This window comes from Protobothrops mucrosquamatus, unplaced genomic scaffold, assembly GCF_001527695.2.
Source record: "Protobothrops mucrosquamatus isolate PMUCROS unplaced genomic scaffold, P.Mucros_1.0 scaffold863, whole genome shotgun sequence".
Lineage (NCBI taxonomy): Eukaryota > Metazoa > Chordata > Lepidosauria > Squamata > Viperidae > Protobothrops > Protobothrops mucrosquamatus.
In genome coordinates, this window is record NW_015387118.1 from 204,389 (window position 1) to 219,826 (window position 15,438).

The following is a 15,438-nucleotide window of genomic DNA, read 5'->3' on the forward strand; positions in this document are numbered from 1 at the left end:
CCAACTGAATTCAACATCCTAGTGAATTTACATCTTGTTGTAATATGCTGTAATATGAAAGTTACCTAAAATGAATGGCGTATATTTATAAAGACTGTATTTAGGTGTCAAGGGAGATACCCAATCATCCAGGTCATGATTGTCCCAAAGGTGCTTTTACCAAAGAACTGGATTTTCTTTATTGTTTCTTTGAAAATGTTTCGCTTCTTATTCAAGAAGCTTCTTCAGTTCTAATTGAGTCCCCACCAGTCATTCCACATTGGTCCACCACTCATTTCCCACAGTCAGAACTGAAGAAGCTTCTTGGATGAAAAATGAAATGTTTTCAAAGAAAAAAAAACAAGAAAGTTCAGTTGCCTTTTGGAAAAAGCACCTTTGGCACAAATGTCTTTAGGACAGTTTCCCTAAACAATTCTCGTTTTGCAATGTTAGATTGCAAAAGATAAATCTCCCATATATAAAATATACAGTTTTGGAAGTTCTATCTTACAATTTTTCAAAAACTGAGCAAGAAGGAATGATCAACATCATTTGTAACATTATCAGTCTAGAATATAACTTAGAAAAAAGAAATAAAATATTAACATTAATATTAAATGCATGCTCTTGTTAAATATTTTTAAGACTACATGTAAGAAAACATACAAAATAAGATATAAAATAAATATTAATATAACAATGAAAAAATATATAATTACTACTATGCAAAAACAAGCCAAACTGAGGAATGCAGTTAAGTATCTAAAGCAGGGGTGTCAAACTGCTGGCCCGCGGGCCGGTTTCATCATACTGGAGCCACGCCCACCCCATTGCCGGCAATGGCGAAGAAGCTCCGATACATCGCGCGACGTCACGAGTTTGACATGCCTGATCTAAAGCTTAACAATACTAGCCCAGAATTGGATATTTAAACTCTAAATAGCCTATCTAGAAATCAAAATTTTAATTTATATAAATACAATGAAGATTGATATCGATGAAAGAACAGAAGTTAGATCATCTAGACATAATATGATTTTCCACTGATCAACCATCTCTTGCTAAAAGTCAGTTCCTGGGGATTATACATACGGCGCTGCAAAATATAGCAATTGTATATCTTGTTATGGGATCATAGTCTAGGGCTAATAAACAAGGAGAGGCTTGAACTGTATGAGGAGATAGCAGCAATTCATATTTCCTCCTGAATTAGAACTGAAAACCATGTTCAAGAAATTTAACTTTTCCATCAATGTCCCAGATACATAAAACTGTTGAAGTGACAGGCAGAAACTTTATTTTGGTCATTGACAAATAAAAGTACATTCAGTAAAACAAAACAATGCAGAACTATCCCCTAAAAACAAGAACAATTAGCAACCATTTGTGGGTGAAGTTTACACATAATGGAGCAAACGTTTGCTACTTGTGGAGAGCTAACTTCTAGATGGTTTAACAAATAGTTATCAGAGTCCCTGGGAAATTTAAATAAACTTGAAGGGAGGGTATCACACCTTGCAAGAGTTGAGGTTTCTAGTTTTAGTAACTCTTCTAGATTTAAATACTTCTAATTGCATAAGATGTGCCACAAGTACGATTGTGCACCTACATTTGTCAACGATAAGATTTTAAAACCTATTTAGATCAACCTGGTGCTATATGTTCATATTCATTATTTCAACGCTGCAGGGACAGCAGTTGGAGGAAGGAAGACCAAGGGAACCCGACTTTATCATCAGAGATTGCTTCCAAACAGACTGAAATCTGTTCTCCAAAGACAGATGAACTGTACCCAGAGAAAAATGAGTTTTAGCTAATCTTTAGTATAGATATCTATGGTCCCAGCCTCATTTTTACCAACACCAATGACTAAGACGAGACCCCTGTATTTGATCTTCAAAATTTAGTTTCAGTTTGCTCAGTGGGATAGACCCAGCTGTGCACTATAGAGCATCTGTTCCAGTGTTTTTACTATAAATAACATACAACTCATTTTTGTTCACAAGACTCTAATGGCAAGTACACTCATTTGAACATTTTGGGCAATATAGGAATATGAAAAACCATCCCCAAATACTAAAAGATTATTTACCTACGTAATTTGCCTGTTGGTGCACTAGGCATGCTCTCCTAGCAAAACTCTGGATTCTGGTCTTTTGATAGGTAATTTTCAATTTATCCCCTTACAAAATTATGTAAGAGCCTTCAATGCTCTTCTGAGACCTATATTAGTCTTAAATAATATAACCACATAGGACAGGGGTGTTAAACTGCCAGCCCATGAGCCAGATGCATTATAGTGAAACCGCACCCACCTCATTGCCGGCAATGGCAAAAAAGTCATGATGTCGCAACACGTCATGTGACGTTGCGAGTTTGACACCCCTGACATAGGATGTAGTGGCTCATGAGGTTACAATACTAGGCTACCAACTGGCAGGCCTGCATTTAATATCCGGTTGCTGCCATGGGCCAGAGTGAGCTCCTGTCACACGCTTCAGCTCCTGCTGACACAGGAGTTTGAAAGTGGGCGACCACAAGTAGATGGGTACCACCTCAGTAGGCAATTTAATGGGGACACGAAAGGTGCTCCCAACTGAGCATCCCCCAGGCAACAGTGATGCCATCGGCTGATCCTTTCAAGGCTTCAGTGCTTCCAACATGGAAGTGTAGTGTAGTGTAGTACAGTACAGTATATAACCACATCAGCTGTATACATTATAATAGATTTCTCACTTAATTTAGGAGGATGAAAGTCTAAATTTGTTAGGTAATCTGCCAAGTCTTATGTAAATATTAAACAATTGTGGGGCTAATATACTTCCCTGTTTAACCCTCTTTTTTGTTGGTAGAGTGGATGTTAAATTAGCTTGGGGAGATAGTTGGTTTATGGCATGACACTGCTTTTGTCATTCCACCTTCCTCTTGACCTCAACCGCAGATTCTTCTGCATGGGATAACATTTGTCGTCAGCTTTGTACCCTCATCAATAATAATAATAATGTAATAGACACTGTACAATTGAGAAAGCTTCTAGCTTCTCCCACAACTTATCATAAAATGCTGACTTAATATCCCTGTATAAATTTACTATACTACTTGTCATCAGTATTTGTTTTGAATAGATAAACCTGGATGATTCCAATGCCACTTGTAAGATAGTAAGGATGATTAAACTTGCCTACACATATACTCTATTCAAATAATTTTACCCTTATTGCAAATAAGCTAGTTTTAGGTAAACTACAATTATTACAATGTACTTAAGAACAATTTCTATCATTTAAAAAAATGAAAAATGTTCATAACGGGACTAAACCTCTATTCCTACAAGTAGTTCTGGCCAAATTATCAGGCAGTACTTGCTGTTGGATTCTACTTACAGAGTTCATTACAGTTCGCTACTATTGGATGGAATTGCCTGAAAATACAAGATATGGCTGTAATACAACTTTAACCTAAGCTCCAAGGAAGATTAATGGAAAAGAGAGCAAAACATTATTTGTCTGTAATATCTATCCAGTTCTAAGGGCAACAAGTTCTCTTTGATTTCTTTAGTTGCTATATTTAAGGAATCATCTTTTTAAATACGCCTATTAATTTGTTAAAGCACAAAGAAAAAAAGAAAAGGCAAACATAAATGAAGCAAAAACCGAAAGCATGACGTCATTAGGAGAGAATTTGTTCTACTGAATGAAATGACACTTGTGAGAATTTATTCTCTCATACAGAAAGAAAGACTATCACTGCAGGAAAATATGGGCACTTTCTTCAAGAACTGCACAATCTATGTTTTGGAAAACTGAATTATTACCTAAGTGTACTCACTAATATTTCTTTAGTTTCTTACAACAATCCGCATTTTTCAAATAAGAAGCCACCATATGTGCACAATCACCACAGAAACACACAGTCATCACAAAATTCCTGATATTCCAGGAATCCTGCATCTCCTAATTTATTTCAAATACAAAATAATTACACAAATTTATAGATTCAATGTTTATACAAAATGGTCTGTATTATTTGTACATATTTTCAGATTCAAACTGGGAATTTAATCGAGTTTGATGAAATCATAAGTAACAGTAACACAGATTTGTTATTGTATGCTAATACTGTATTAACATTAAAATAGATATTCATTGATATTAGAGGGGATTTTATGAACTGAAAGTTAAAGGATGCATATGATTTCAGGGAAACAAATACTCTGTATCAGAAAATGCATTCCAGTAGAATTCTGTTCTTTTCTTGAGTCCAAGCATAGCATTCTTTTAATGGGCTGTACAATAAAACTTTTATGCTTTCTTCCAAAGTTATCCTATTTCTGGACCCATTTGTAGATCACACAGCATGGTTCACTGAGTGCACTCTAAAAATAAAGCTGGATTTATTTGCATACCAGGATTCTTTCCCCAACACTGTTGAAATAAAGACAAAACTACAGAGACAAAATCCAGTATAGTTTCCAACAACAAAAATTTCCCAAATACTGTTGCAAAAATTCCTTCTACTGAAATGATTTGCTACAATAATAAAAAGCATACATTACATATAAAAAGATACCAGTGTACTAAAAGTGACAGAAGTGAACTAGCAAATCCTTCAAAGCACATATTATATCAATGACTAGCATTTAAAAACATTTCCTGCTATAAAATGTAGGTCATTTACATTTATAAATCTGCGATTCCCCTCCCCCCCCGCTGAAACAAGTTTTCAAATAATTCTGCTATTCAACTCTGTACAGCTTGAAACCACAGTTCAAACTTAGTTTCCGTTTGACTTTTTGATTTCTTTCGCTTGAATTAAATAAAGCTCATCAGCTGATAATTCCTATAGCAAAAAGTAATTTTATAAAAATAAACCATGACTCAATGCTCAACTGCAGTGTACAATATGAACGGAGCTATTTTCTTATATTGCACAAATCTGATTTTATAGAGATGCATATTCGTATTTTCAATCGGTAACAGAAATGGTGTGGGAGAAAAGTCTTATTCTTCCTTCCAGGACACCGACATTGGCCATCTTCATCGTCTTACAGAAGTGCAATTGAGCCATTAGTTTCATAATGAATGTGTGTGGCAGGTGCAATACAGATCTAAAACTCTGTTCTTCCTGCAACTCCGATTGTGCTGTGTAAACAACATTATGCTTCAAACAGAAAAAAATGTCGGATTTATTGATTAAAAACATTAACTTAAACAAAACTATTGAATTCCCCCAAACAGTTTTTGGAACTATCCTTATGCTACTTGTACAGTTAGCATGGTTAGGCATTATTGCTTACATACAGTACATCATATGCCTCCTGATATAAAGCAGTTCTATGATCTGTTTATATACAAGGTTCTTTTTTTTCCTTTTTAGTTTAAAAACAAGCTGTAAAAACATTACATACTTTACAGACAATACAAATTCCCACATTGGTACTCAAGTCTAACAAATGGAATGCATAACATTAATAAAACGTCATAAAGGAAGACTGACAGTAAGTCCTTGATTGTCAAGACACATTTATATTTTATATATAAACTCTTAACTGTGCAGAATCAAAAGATTCAATCATAGGTACATCCTTATTTAATAACTCATATTTACAGAACAATATTGCATAAAAAAATAAAATAAACATTTACATATTTCTATTTTTCCATGTACTGGGGTAAAGAATGCAAGAAACAACTCTGAGAAAATTGCTTGTTTCAATTTGTGTCTACTACCAAAAGAACTCTCTCTCTCTCTCTCTCTCTCTCTTTTAATTATTATTGAAAAGAAAAAACAATGATTTCTATGTGTATAGCAAAATCAATTAGAAAATTTCCCTGAAACAAATTAATTGAAAAATAATGGAAGCTAAATTTAACGCAATGTTGTTTTTCATTCACTGTAATACTTCTTCAGGACATCCTCCTTGCACGCAAAAAGAATAGTTAAAAGTCCTGCATACCTAAAAAAAACATGCATTAACAGAAAATAAAAGCATTTCAAAAAGTTGCAAGGCTTCTGTTTGAGCAGAATTTAAGAAAATATAAACATCGTTTTTATTAATAATTTTATCAATTGGAAATATTACATATGAGGTTTTACCAAATGAAATACCCAGATCACAAACACATTTCTGTTTTCTAAATTTCTGAACTATATTCTAATATCTATATCTCCCTGCAACTTGAGTAAGAATTTCTACCCGACAAAATTTTAGGTTGCAAATTTACAAATACAAAGCAAGTTAATACTGAAATATTCAAGCAGGCTGATCTTGGATCCATTCTGGATCTTCTTCAAATATTCATGAAACATATTACACACATCATTAAAAATAATCTGAGCAAATATGGAACATATGTTGTATGTATCCAAGTGGAGCTATTTCTGAAGATAATCCCAAAACTATGGAAATAAAATCCAAAAGCTATCATTAAAACGTATTAATTCACACTATTGATTTGAATCCCCCTTTAAAATCACAAAATAAATAAGGAAAAAAAGCAAGCATATGACATTATAATGTATTTCATTCATTTTGACCAGTCTCTTAATTTGCAGCACTTACACAAATGCTCTGCAATATGCTTGTAAAAGTTACAGTCATAGATTTATCTCTACTACATGACTTTACACCACTCAAGAGAAACAAGGGAAAACCCAGCTTGGGAATTATCAGATATTCCACAGAAATCACAAAAACATTTTAGGTTTCAACAAATCGCTTGTTCTCTCGAAATATTGTGGCAACCTGCTTTACCTCGGAATCTATATTAAAAGTTTTAGACCAATTTCAGAAAAAGCAAGAAAGGTGATCTCACATAAATGAAAAACAAATCATTCTAACTGTTCTTCAAACATGTAGTGCACTGCAGTTCATCCTGTTGTTTCTCTTTAAATAAATCATTCTTGGTAAATTATATAGCCTGAGTCATTGTGCCCCCCACCCCCAAAAATGATAAGGGAGCTATTTCAGCTCTAAATCAAAAGCCAATTCCTTCATTTACAATTTTTTTGAAGACTTTGAGATCCAGCATGTATCCAAATATGAACTATTGAAGGCTGAGATAATAAGATTTTTTTTTTTAAATTAAGCAGTATATTTCTGTTTAAAGATGACACCAAAGGATAGTCAACCGAACTGTAAATATACAGGATTTTAGGACCTTAGCTAAAATGTCCTAAATAAAATGTAATAAAACTTTATTCTAGCAAAATATAGTTTTATTAGCACTATCTCACAATGTACTGTGTGCATCAGATAGACCTGTAAAATTGCCTAATCCTAGTTAATTTAGAAAGCTACTTTTAGGTAAAAAGTAATTTGGGTTCGTACATGATTTTTATGGACAGGATCACAAACACCAATACTAATGCTTCTACTCATACATGAGGTGTTTCATGTATACTCCATCTATGCCACTTTGGGCTTAAACATTTCTTGCTAAAGCACCCCTTCTCCAATTAGTAAATGCTGCAGATTTAATGATGCTATGGAGTAACTTCCTTCAATGCATCTCAAGAAGCCGTCATAATCAAGCATTCTGGTATTTGTAGCCATGCACACAAAGCATTTTGGATGTCTGCTATAGTTCATTCTGCCTTCCTTTACTGTATTCATTTTTTAATGTTAGGTATGTTCATAGGAAATAAACACCTACATTTTCTCCACACACCTTGGGTTCCTCTTGGCTATCCGCAAATGGCTGCAAACTTTCCTAGCTTTTTATTCCAGCTACTGAATATGTCTACACTGTTTTATTTGCCAATCTTGCTTACCTTACTGAAACATAATCTATTGTTAACTAAATAAATAGGGGAACACTGAGATATCGTGCTGGAAATGCTTAGTTAAAATTAACACGCTATTGAGGCACAGATACAACTAGCAAAAGGAAAAATAAAAGATTAATTCTTTAGACGTATTTGTGTATAACTGCATCATTAGGATTATTTAATTGGGTATTTAAATTTGTAGGCATTGTGTAGAGGAAAATGGGATGCAACGGCCTAACTGTGATGGAAAGGAATGCACAATGAATGTTGAGACTATGAATCTACGAAGATTCACAAGTAGATTTAAAGAGATTATTTTGCCATCCAGAACTCTTAAGTTCTACTGAAGAAATAGAGGAGGAAAACTGCCAATGGGATAGGAAGCTATGTTTAATTAAAAGTCACAATTACTCTGGATTTTTTTTCTTAACCAAATTTTGAAAGAACTCTGGTTTCTTAGGTTTTGTGAGAGACAATAGCAAGGAATATATCTTAAAATGATATGTGCATCCTTCTTCCCAATCTGAATTATTTTTATTTGAGAAAGAGAAGCACATTCCTAACACTCAGCCTTTCGGTAATACTACTTAAAGTTTTCCATTAATGGATACATAGAATAGAATTATATGGAAAGAATAAAATATTTATTCTATTACAGACTGAAATAAAAATCATTTTTCAGTTTTAAAAACGTTTACGTTATCCCAACATTTATGTTAAGTAAAACCATGCCATTTTTAAAAAGTGTATATAGAATGATTGCAGCACACTGTTTAGCTCAGAACAATTTTATAGGGAAAATGGGAAAGGGATAAAATTTACACTTTATTGTGTATGAAATATATTAAAATAGGGACTGTATAGCTTTCTATCACTAACACTGTTCACCAGCTCTGGCTGGCAAAACTGTAGTGAAATTGCTCATTCAGGTTAAGAGATGCAGTAAGAATAACTGCTTTAGAGAAAGTTTACAGTATCTAACAAGCTGAAGTGCCAAGTGTTTCTGGGTAAGCAAAACATTTTGTGGATGTTAAGGCATCCCCTTCATTTTCATTGCTATTTTTTTTAAAAATCCTACGATGTAAGGTGAAAATAATGCTGGATAATGAGCCTAAATGTCAAAAATACTTTAATTTTTTTTTTAAAGGAGAAATATGAGGAAGGATCTAAGTGCTCTAATGTTAATTATTGCAAATTTGTAGGATGAAATAGTTAAATTTTAAATCCTGGAGTTTTATCTTTTATATATTAACATTACAGAACTGGGAACACAGACTGCAAAGCGTTTAGCTAAAATCTAACCATCTGATTAACTGTCATCACTGGTAAAAATTAATTAAAATTTAAATGCATGAATAATAGGGACTTAGCTTTTAAATAACTTTTAATTAATCAAACATTTAAATAGGAAAATGTGTCTAGCAAACATCATTATTTTCATTAAAGTGTATTAAAGGAAACCAATAAAAGAGTTATTATGTGGATTTAACAGAGTTTTTTTAAAAATAAGTTCCCCCCCCCCAATGCTTTGTAGCTTCTAGCTACAATCTCCTGACATTTAAAGTTTTGGATTTGTACAGCTTATTCATATTCCCTGATGAAGTGCAATAACTAGAGTAATTGGGAAATGCAATATGAATAATTTCATAATGATCATTTTCTCCCAAATAATCAAAGTTACCAAACTAGGAAATTATTATAGGAGAGATATCTTAACTGGATTTTTTTTTTTTTTGGTTTGCTTCATTTTTTTTTAATCAATCTCAACACAGCAAATTCCTGATCTCAAAAAAGGAAACAGCCACCTGCCTTTTCAGTGGACGCCCACTTATAAGGCAATTAAAAAAAAATGACAATTAATTAAAAAAAAGTAATCATTAATATGCTGTACCAGCTTACTTTTTCATTATAACACAAGGCCTTAAATCTGTATAGGAGCCATCTTATACAGAAGACACTCATTCTCAACAGACCTGTGGTAAAGTGCCAATGTTATTTCTACAGATTTTCTTAGCCAAATGTTTGGCCTGTGGTCGCATCAGGTGATGAGTTCATCCCTGCCCGAGCATCATTTACATTCACCAAAGGAAATTCTGGGAAATCAGCACTTCCCCCCGGTCCCCGCAGGTTCACTTGTCCATTAGCAGTATTAAACTGAGATGATAAGCCAGCTCGTGTTCCATGATACTGAGCCCTGAATGGTTGCTCAAACGAGCCTATCTGATACGCTTGATGGACAGGCTGTGCCTCTGCCTTCTTCTGAGAGGTCACTTGATCCAAGAAGTCCTGGGTAGAGGATGATGAAGAGTGATTTGGCTCATCACCTGAAAAGGGAAAAGAGTGCTGGGAATCGCCAACAATCAGTCCAAAGTGAGACTTGTCTGGAGTTGTTCTTAGGGGAGAGTTCATTCCCGATCGAAAACTGTTAACAGGTATAGATGCATAGACCTGTTTGTCAATAGCAGAGAATGCTGGTTGCCCTGTAAGAGACTGGTTGTCATTCACAAAATTAAGGCTTGAGTTGTTCAAATAGGCATCATTTTGGCTCGTCCTGTCCAAAGCTTGCTGCAAAAACTTGGAATATTCCTGTAACATACTGGCTTTGTCAGAGGAGGAACCTTGAGAACTTGTTCCAACATTCTCCGCTTGAGTAACCTCTGACACTTCAGAAGAATTTATAGATATGCTGGAAGTCACTTCAGTATCAGCCACATTGAAAGCAATCTCATGCTGGCCATTGGCTTTATGCGAATAATGGTCTAAAAGAGTTTGAAGTACTTCATCTGGAATGACACTTTTGTCATGGCTTCCTTTAATCTCCACATTCAATGCCGATGTATCCAATATTGATGCTGTGCTACCTTCATCGATCACGCTTGCTACAGCAGCCTGGGTGACTGACGGCTGTGAAGCGATAGTGCCAACATTCAAAGCATATTCTCTGCTGTTACTATTAGCCGCTTGGAGATACCGCCTTTTCTTTAAAAACTGCATTGCATCGTCATAGTTTGTACTGCTGTGGACGGGTTTACTGGGACCTTCCTGTAAAGAATCAACCTGGTCAATATCAGCATTGCCTTCAGCCTCCAGTAAGCCTTGTTTATCCACAAGATCGAAGGCATATTTTGAAACCTTGCTGTCTTCATAAGAAGCTAGGGATGAAATGGTCTGACTATGCTCCAGTGGCTGCTTGAGGTTTCTCTTACTGTTAATCTTTTTGAGCACGAGTTTAGGTGGGTGTATTTCTCCAGAATTTGCTTCCTGCAAATGACCTCCAGTGACAGAAGAATGGGGCATCTCAACTGCATATTCCGCCACCATATATTCATCCTTTATTTTAGTACTGCCAGCATACAACGGCAAGAAATCATTCTTATCTTTCCTATGTTCAGATTTGTCTGTCCCAGTTTCTTTATCCATCCCAGAAGATTTCAATTTCTCAGTTTTTTGCCTCTTCTTTTTTGGCAAAGAACAGTCTTTCAAAGATATAGGGAAGCCTTGATCTTCATCAGGAGTCAAAAGGCCAACTTTGGTGGCACTTCTATTGGGTTTCTTGTCACGGTTTTCATGGCACATACGTTTGTGTTTCAGTACACGATCAGTCCTTGAGAAGAACTACAAGGAACATGATTTGGATTAGAGAAGAAAAAAGAACCTTTTGGCCAATTTAGTTTTTGACATGGGAAAGTCTCCATAAGTCATATTGCTAACATGATCATTTAAAAAAATTCCCAGAAAGGCACTACAGACAGAAATTGCTGTGTGAAACCCCACCATGTCAAAAGATACGGCTCAGAATGTATGTTAAAACAATTTTAAGTTATTACAAAATTCATCCTTCTAATTCTGTTCAACAATACTGATTTGTCTCAGCTTCTCTGCTCTCATTTTTTTCTGTAGCTAAAAATATGGTCCCTCAAGGGTTTATGGTTTTCCTTGTTGAATAATCATTCAACCAGATTCAAGTAAAGGTTTTGAAAAATTAAATGTACAAATAACGTAACAATAAATGTGCTCCTCTTCTACAAGACACACATTAACATCAACTACTATAATACAGTTTGTCCTTGCTTACCAATGGTAATTGGCACTGGGAACTCTGTCACTAAGCAACACATTCATAAGACTGACATGTGGCCATACAGTTCCATGCAGTTGCAGTGTATCTCGTGATTATCATTTGCGACTTCCCAGTGGCTTCCCCAATGATTTTGCTTCTGGAAAGCTGGCAGTGAAGGTCACAGATGTTAATCGCATGACCACAGGATATTGCGATGGCCACAACTACAAGAATCCATTGTAAATACCCCTCGTTCAGCAATGTTAAAAAAATTTAAATTTTCAACAGTCAGTGATTGAATGGATGTTAAATAAGGACTACCTGTACTACCTGTACAAGTTCATCACTTTGCTTATATTTATTTCCTGGATATACAATACTGTGATGAATTACATACAGTCATATTAGTCAAACAGTTCTGACAATTTTCACTGAATCTTTCTTTTGTCCTTCTCTAATTACCTGCAAGCAGTATTCACACTGATAAGGCTTCTCTCCACTATGAGTTCTCTTATGTCTTTCCATGTGATACTTCTGTATGAATCTCATGCCACATTCATCACATCGAAATGGTTTCTCACCTAAGAATAAAATAGAAAGTATTGTTAAATAAACGAGAAATAAGATCTATGTATGTTTCCATATTAACTTGCAGTAATTTTTTATTCTCAAATACAATTAAGATACCACCGCAAAACCTGACACGAAAATGCCATAATATTCAGAACATACAATCTGGAAGAAAACCAGCATTGAATATATTTATTTTCATTCAAGTGTGTCAGAACTAGAAATGTAAAAGAAGTATCAGACACATATTCTTTCCTAAAAAGTTTTTGACACAAAGCGTTATGTGATGGTGGTGGTGTGGTGGTGGGGAATATTTCTTTATCATCTAGCAATTTAAAAATAGTAAACTTTTGTACAAAAAATGTTGCATTTAAGATTTCCTATTATTTTTTCCTCGCTTTTGTAAAGAGATCAAGTAACCATACTAGCTTTGAATACACTGTAGTCATTTGTTAACTAATCAAGTATCCTAATTCTACATTTATTTAGTTAGGCAATATGGAAAGAAAGTAAATTCCTAATTTACACACTCACTTCCTCAGCCTTCCTGGAGAAAATGTATGGTATCTTTAATATCATTTTAGATAAATCAAACTTCTCTCTGAACTTTCTTTAAACTACTCCTGAAGAAAGGAAGTAATTCCATGTCAAATCAAGAAAACATAGTCCTTGAGGGTTGTATGACTATCACAAATTTTCTTGAAAATGTACACAAACATAAAAGCATGAACACTATATCTATAGTTTTTAAACCCTTTTTTTAAATGGCCTTCTGGGATCTAAATTTCAGCCTCTCAAATATATGCTAAAGGTTATCTTTTCCCATAAAACACATCCTTATTTGTTTTGCCTGAAAATGAGACGTACACCATCCACAACAGTTAATGAAGTCTGTTAACTTCAATTCTTTAAATAGTGATAATTGGTCTTCTATATTTTCAAAACTACTGCAACGGATAACCAAACATTTCAGAGAAAAATCAGTTTTTTGCACATTTCTTTTTGATTGTCTGCTATCTGCTTATCAAATCTGATCTCCAATTTTACATTACTCTCTATTTTTCACAAAGATAACAGCTCCCAATGGAATCAAAACTCTTAAGGAAAATAAAAATAAAAATGGAGCAACTGTACTTTTCTTCTAGTTGCAAGTTCTAATCTGATACTGGAAATAACTTTTTGTCTTCAAATTTATATTTTTATATAGGTAGCCCTCGATTTACGACAGTTCATTTCGTGACCGTTTGAAGTTACAACAGCCCGGAAAAAAGTGACTTATCACCGTTTTTCACACATTGCAACATCCCCATACTCATAGGGTCAAAATTCAGATGCTTGGCAACTGACTCATATTTATGACAGCTGCAGTATTCTGGGATCATGTGATTGCCTTTTGTAACCTTCTGACAAGCGAAGTCAATGGGAAAGCCAGTTTCACTTAACAACTGTGTTACTAACTTAACAACTGCACTTAACAATTGTGGCAAGGAAGGCTGTAAAATGGGAAATTTGGGGCTCAATTGAAGTCATAAGTCAAGGACTACCAGCACTGACATTCAGTTTAATTCTGTTTCTAATAACCGAAAGTGTACAATAAGTGTAATATATTCACAATTCAAAATCTTCATTGATAACCTGTCATAAAGCAGAGAAAGAGATTGCTATTCAACCCAAGGCACAAATGACTTATCACAAATGATCCTACTTAACATACTGTGCCAAGACCTAGTTCTCTTGGGCAGAGAAACATGGAAGGAAAGAGAAGAGGATGGCCAGCAGCAAGGTGGATTGACTCAAGTACAATGCTGATGAATACACTATTGAAAGAGTTGAGTCTAAATTGACCAGTTTAGGGACAGATCATCATGGAAAAAAATCTATGCAGTCATTAGGAATGGAAAATGACTTGATGGCACAGAGTCAATCAGAATTCATAGACCAGAAGAAATAAAATATTTGTTTGAGTAGGAAAGCCTGATGACAGCCATTATTTAATTTTAAAAATAGTGAAGAATCCTTTGAAACCAAGATCAAATACATTTTTATAACTTCACTCTTATATTCAACTCAGGGAGAAGGAGAAAACTTTTTGTGGAAAAGATGGTCTATTCCATGGCAGAATTTGGAGGAGAAATCACATTATCTGAAATAAGAAACAGGGGGAAAAAGAGACTTTTATCTAGACTTTTTTTACAAGGCAAATTCTGCCTCATGCAAGTGGGTAAATGCTGTTATGGTGCTTTTTTTTTTAAAACAAATGATCCCTGCAGCATATGGCAGGAACCGGATTATAATCCTAGATAAAAATCTTCTCTGTACATCAGTTATCAAGTTACAAATATCAAAAGTAATCATACCGTAACAAATCTGACATTAACAGTATCTTGGATTTTGAAATGTAGGTTCACTGAAGTGTGTTCTTTGAAATGTCAAACACTTCCTTTTATCATACAGTACAATATGTAGAAACAACTACCTCAAAGTGTTTATATTGATGCACTGCAGAACCATAGCATATGTTATGGAATTACCTTTTATGCAAACACCCACATGGCTGACATTGCTACTGTTCTAAATGTCTATAGGTGGCATGCTACAGTGAATAGCATTTGTTCAAACAGTAAAGTATACTACTGTGATTCTACTGCTGATGATTCTGTTGAATATGTGGGACATGGTGAGCAATGTGAAGTTTTGGTGTAAAATCACTTATAAAAATAACATTTATTCATGATAAAAAGTCACAACATAATGCTCCTTTTTTCAGATGGCATAGAATAAGGGCTTTAGAAAACATAGCTGTAAAGATAAATCCAGTAACAAATTAGTAGATGAGTAATGGTGGCAATTTATACTCAGATAACACAATATGCAAAAAAATATTAAACCACTGCTAAAATTCTATATTAACAAAAGACTCATTTCTTACTGATTAGCATTCAGTTTTGGCACTACTGGAGAATTTTGTAGAAAGGTTCTACTCCCTGCACTTTTTAAAACATCCCAGACAAGAGTTTTATTTTGTCACCAGTGAATTATTTAGGAAGCCTAACACCACT

The 15,438-nt window shown here is 34.5% G+C and overlaps 1 protein-coding gene across 1 annotated transcript in view; it reads right to left on the bottom strand.

Annotated features, from left to right (window-relative positions):
- Nucleotides 1–9,500: 9,500 nt before the first annotated feature.
- Nucleotides 9,501–15,438, bottom strand: part of ZNF148 (zinc finger protein 148) — a 46,232-nt gene continuing 40,294 nt past the window's right edge. Inside the window, exons 6-7 of the mRNA XM_015819131.1 lie at nucleotides 12,272–12,390; nucleotides 9,501–11,364 (exon numbers count right to left, since the gene is read on the bottom strand). Coding sequence (XP_015674617.1) covers nucleotides 9,760–11,364; nucleotides 12,272–12,390 — 1,724 coding nt within the window. The 3' untranslated portion in view covers nucleotides 9,501–9,759. The remainder of the gene's footprint in view (nucleotides 11,365–12,271; nucleotides 12,391–15,438) is intronic.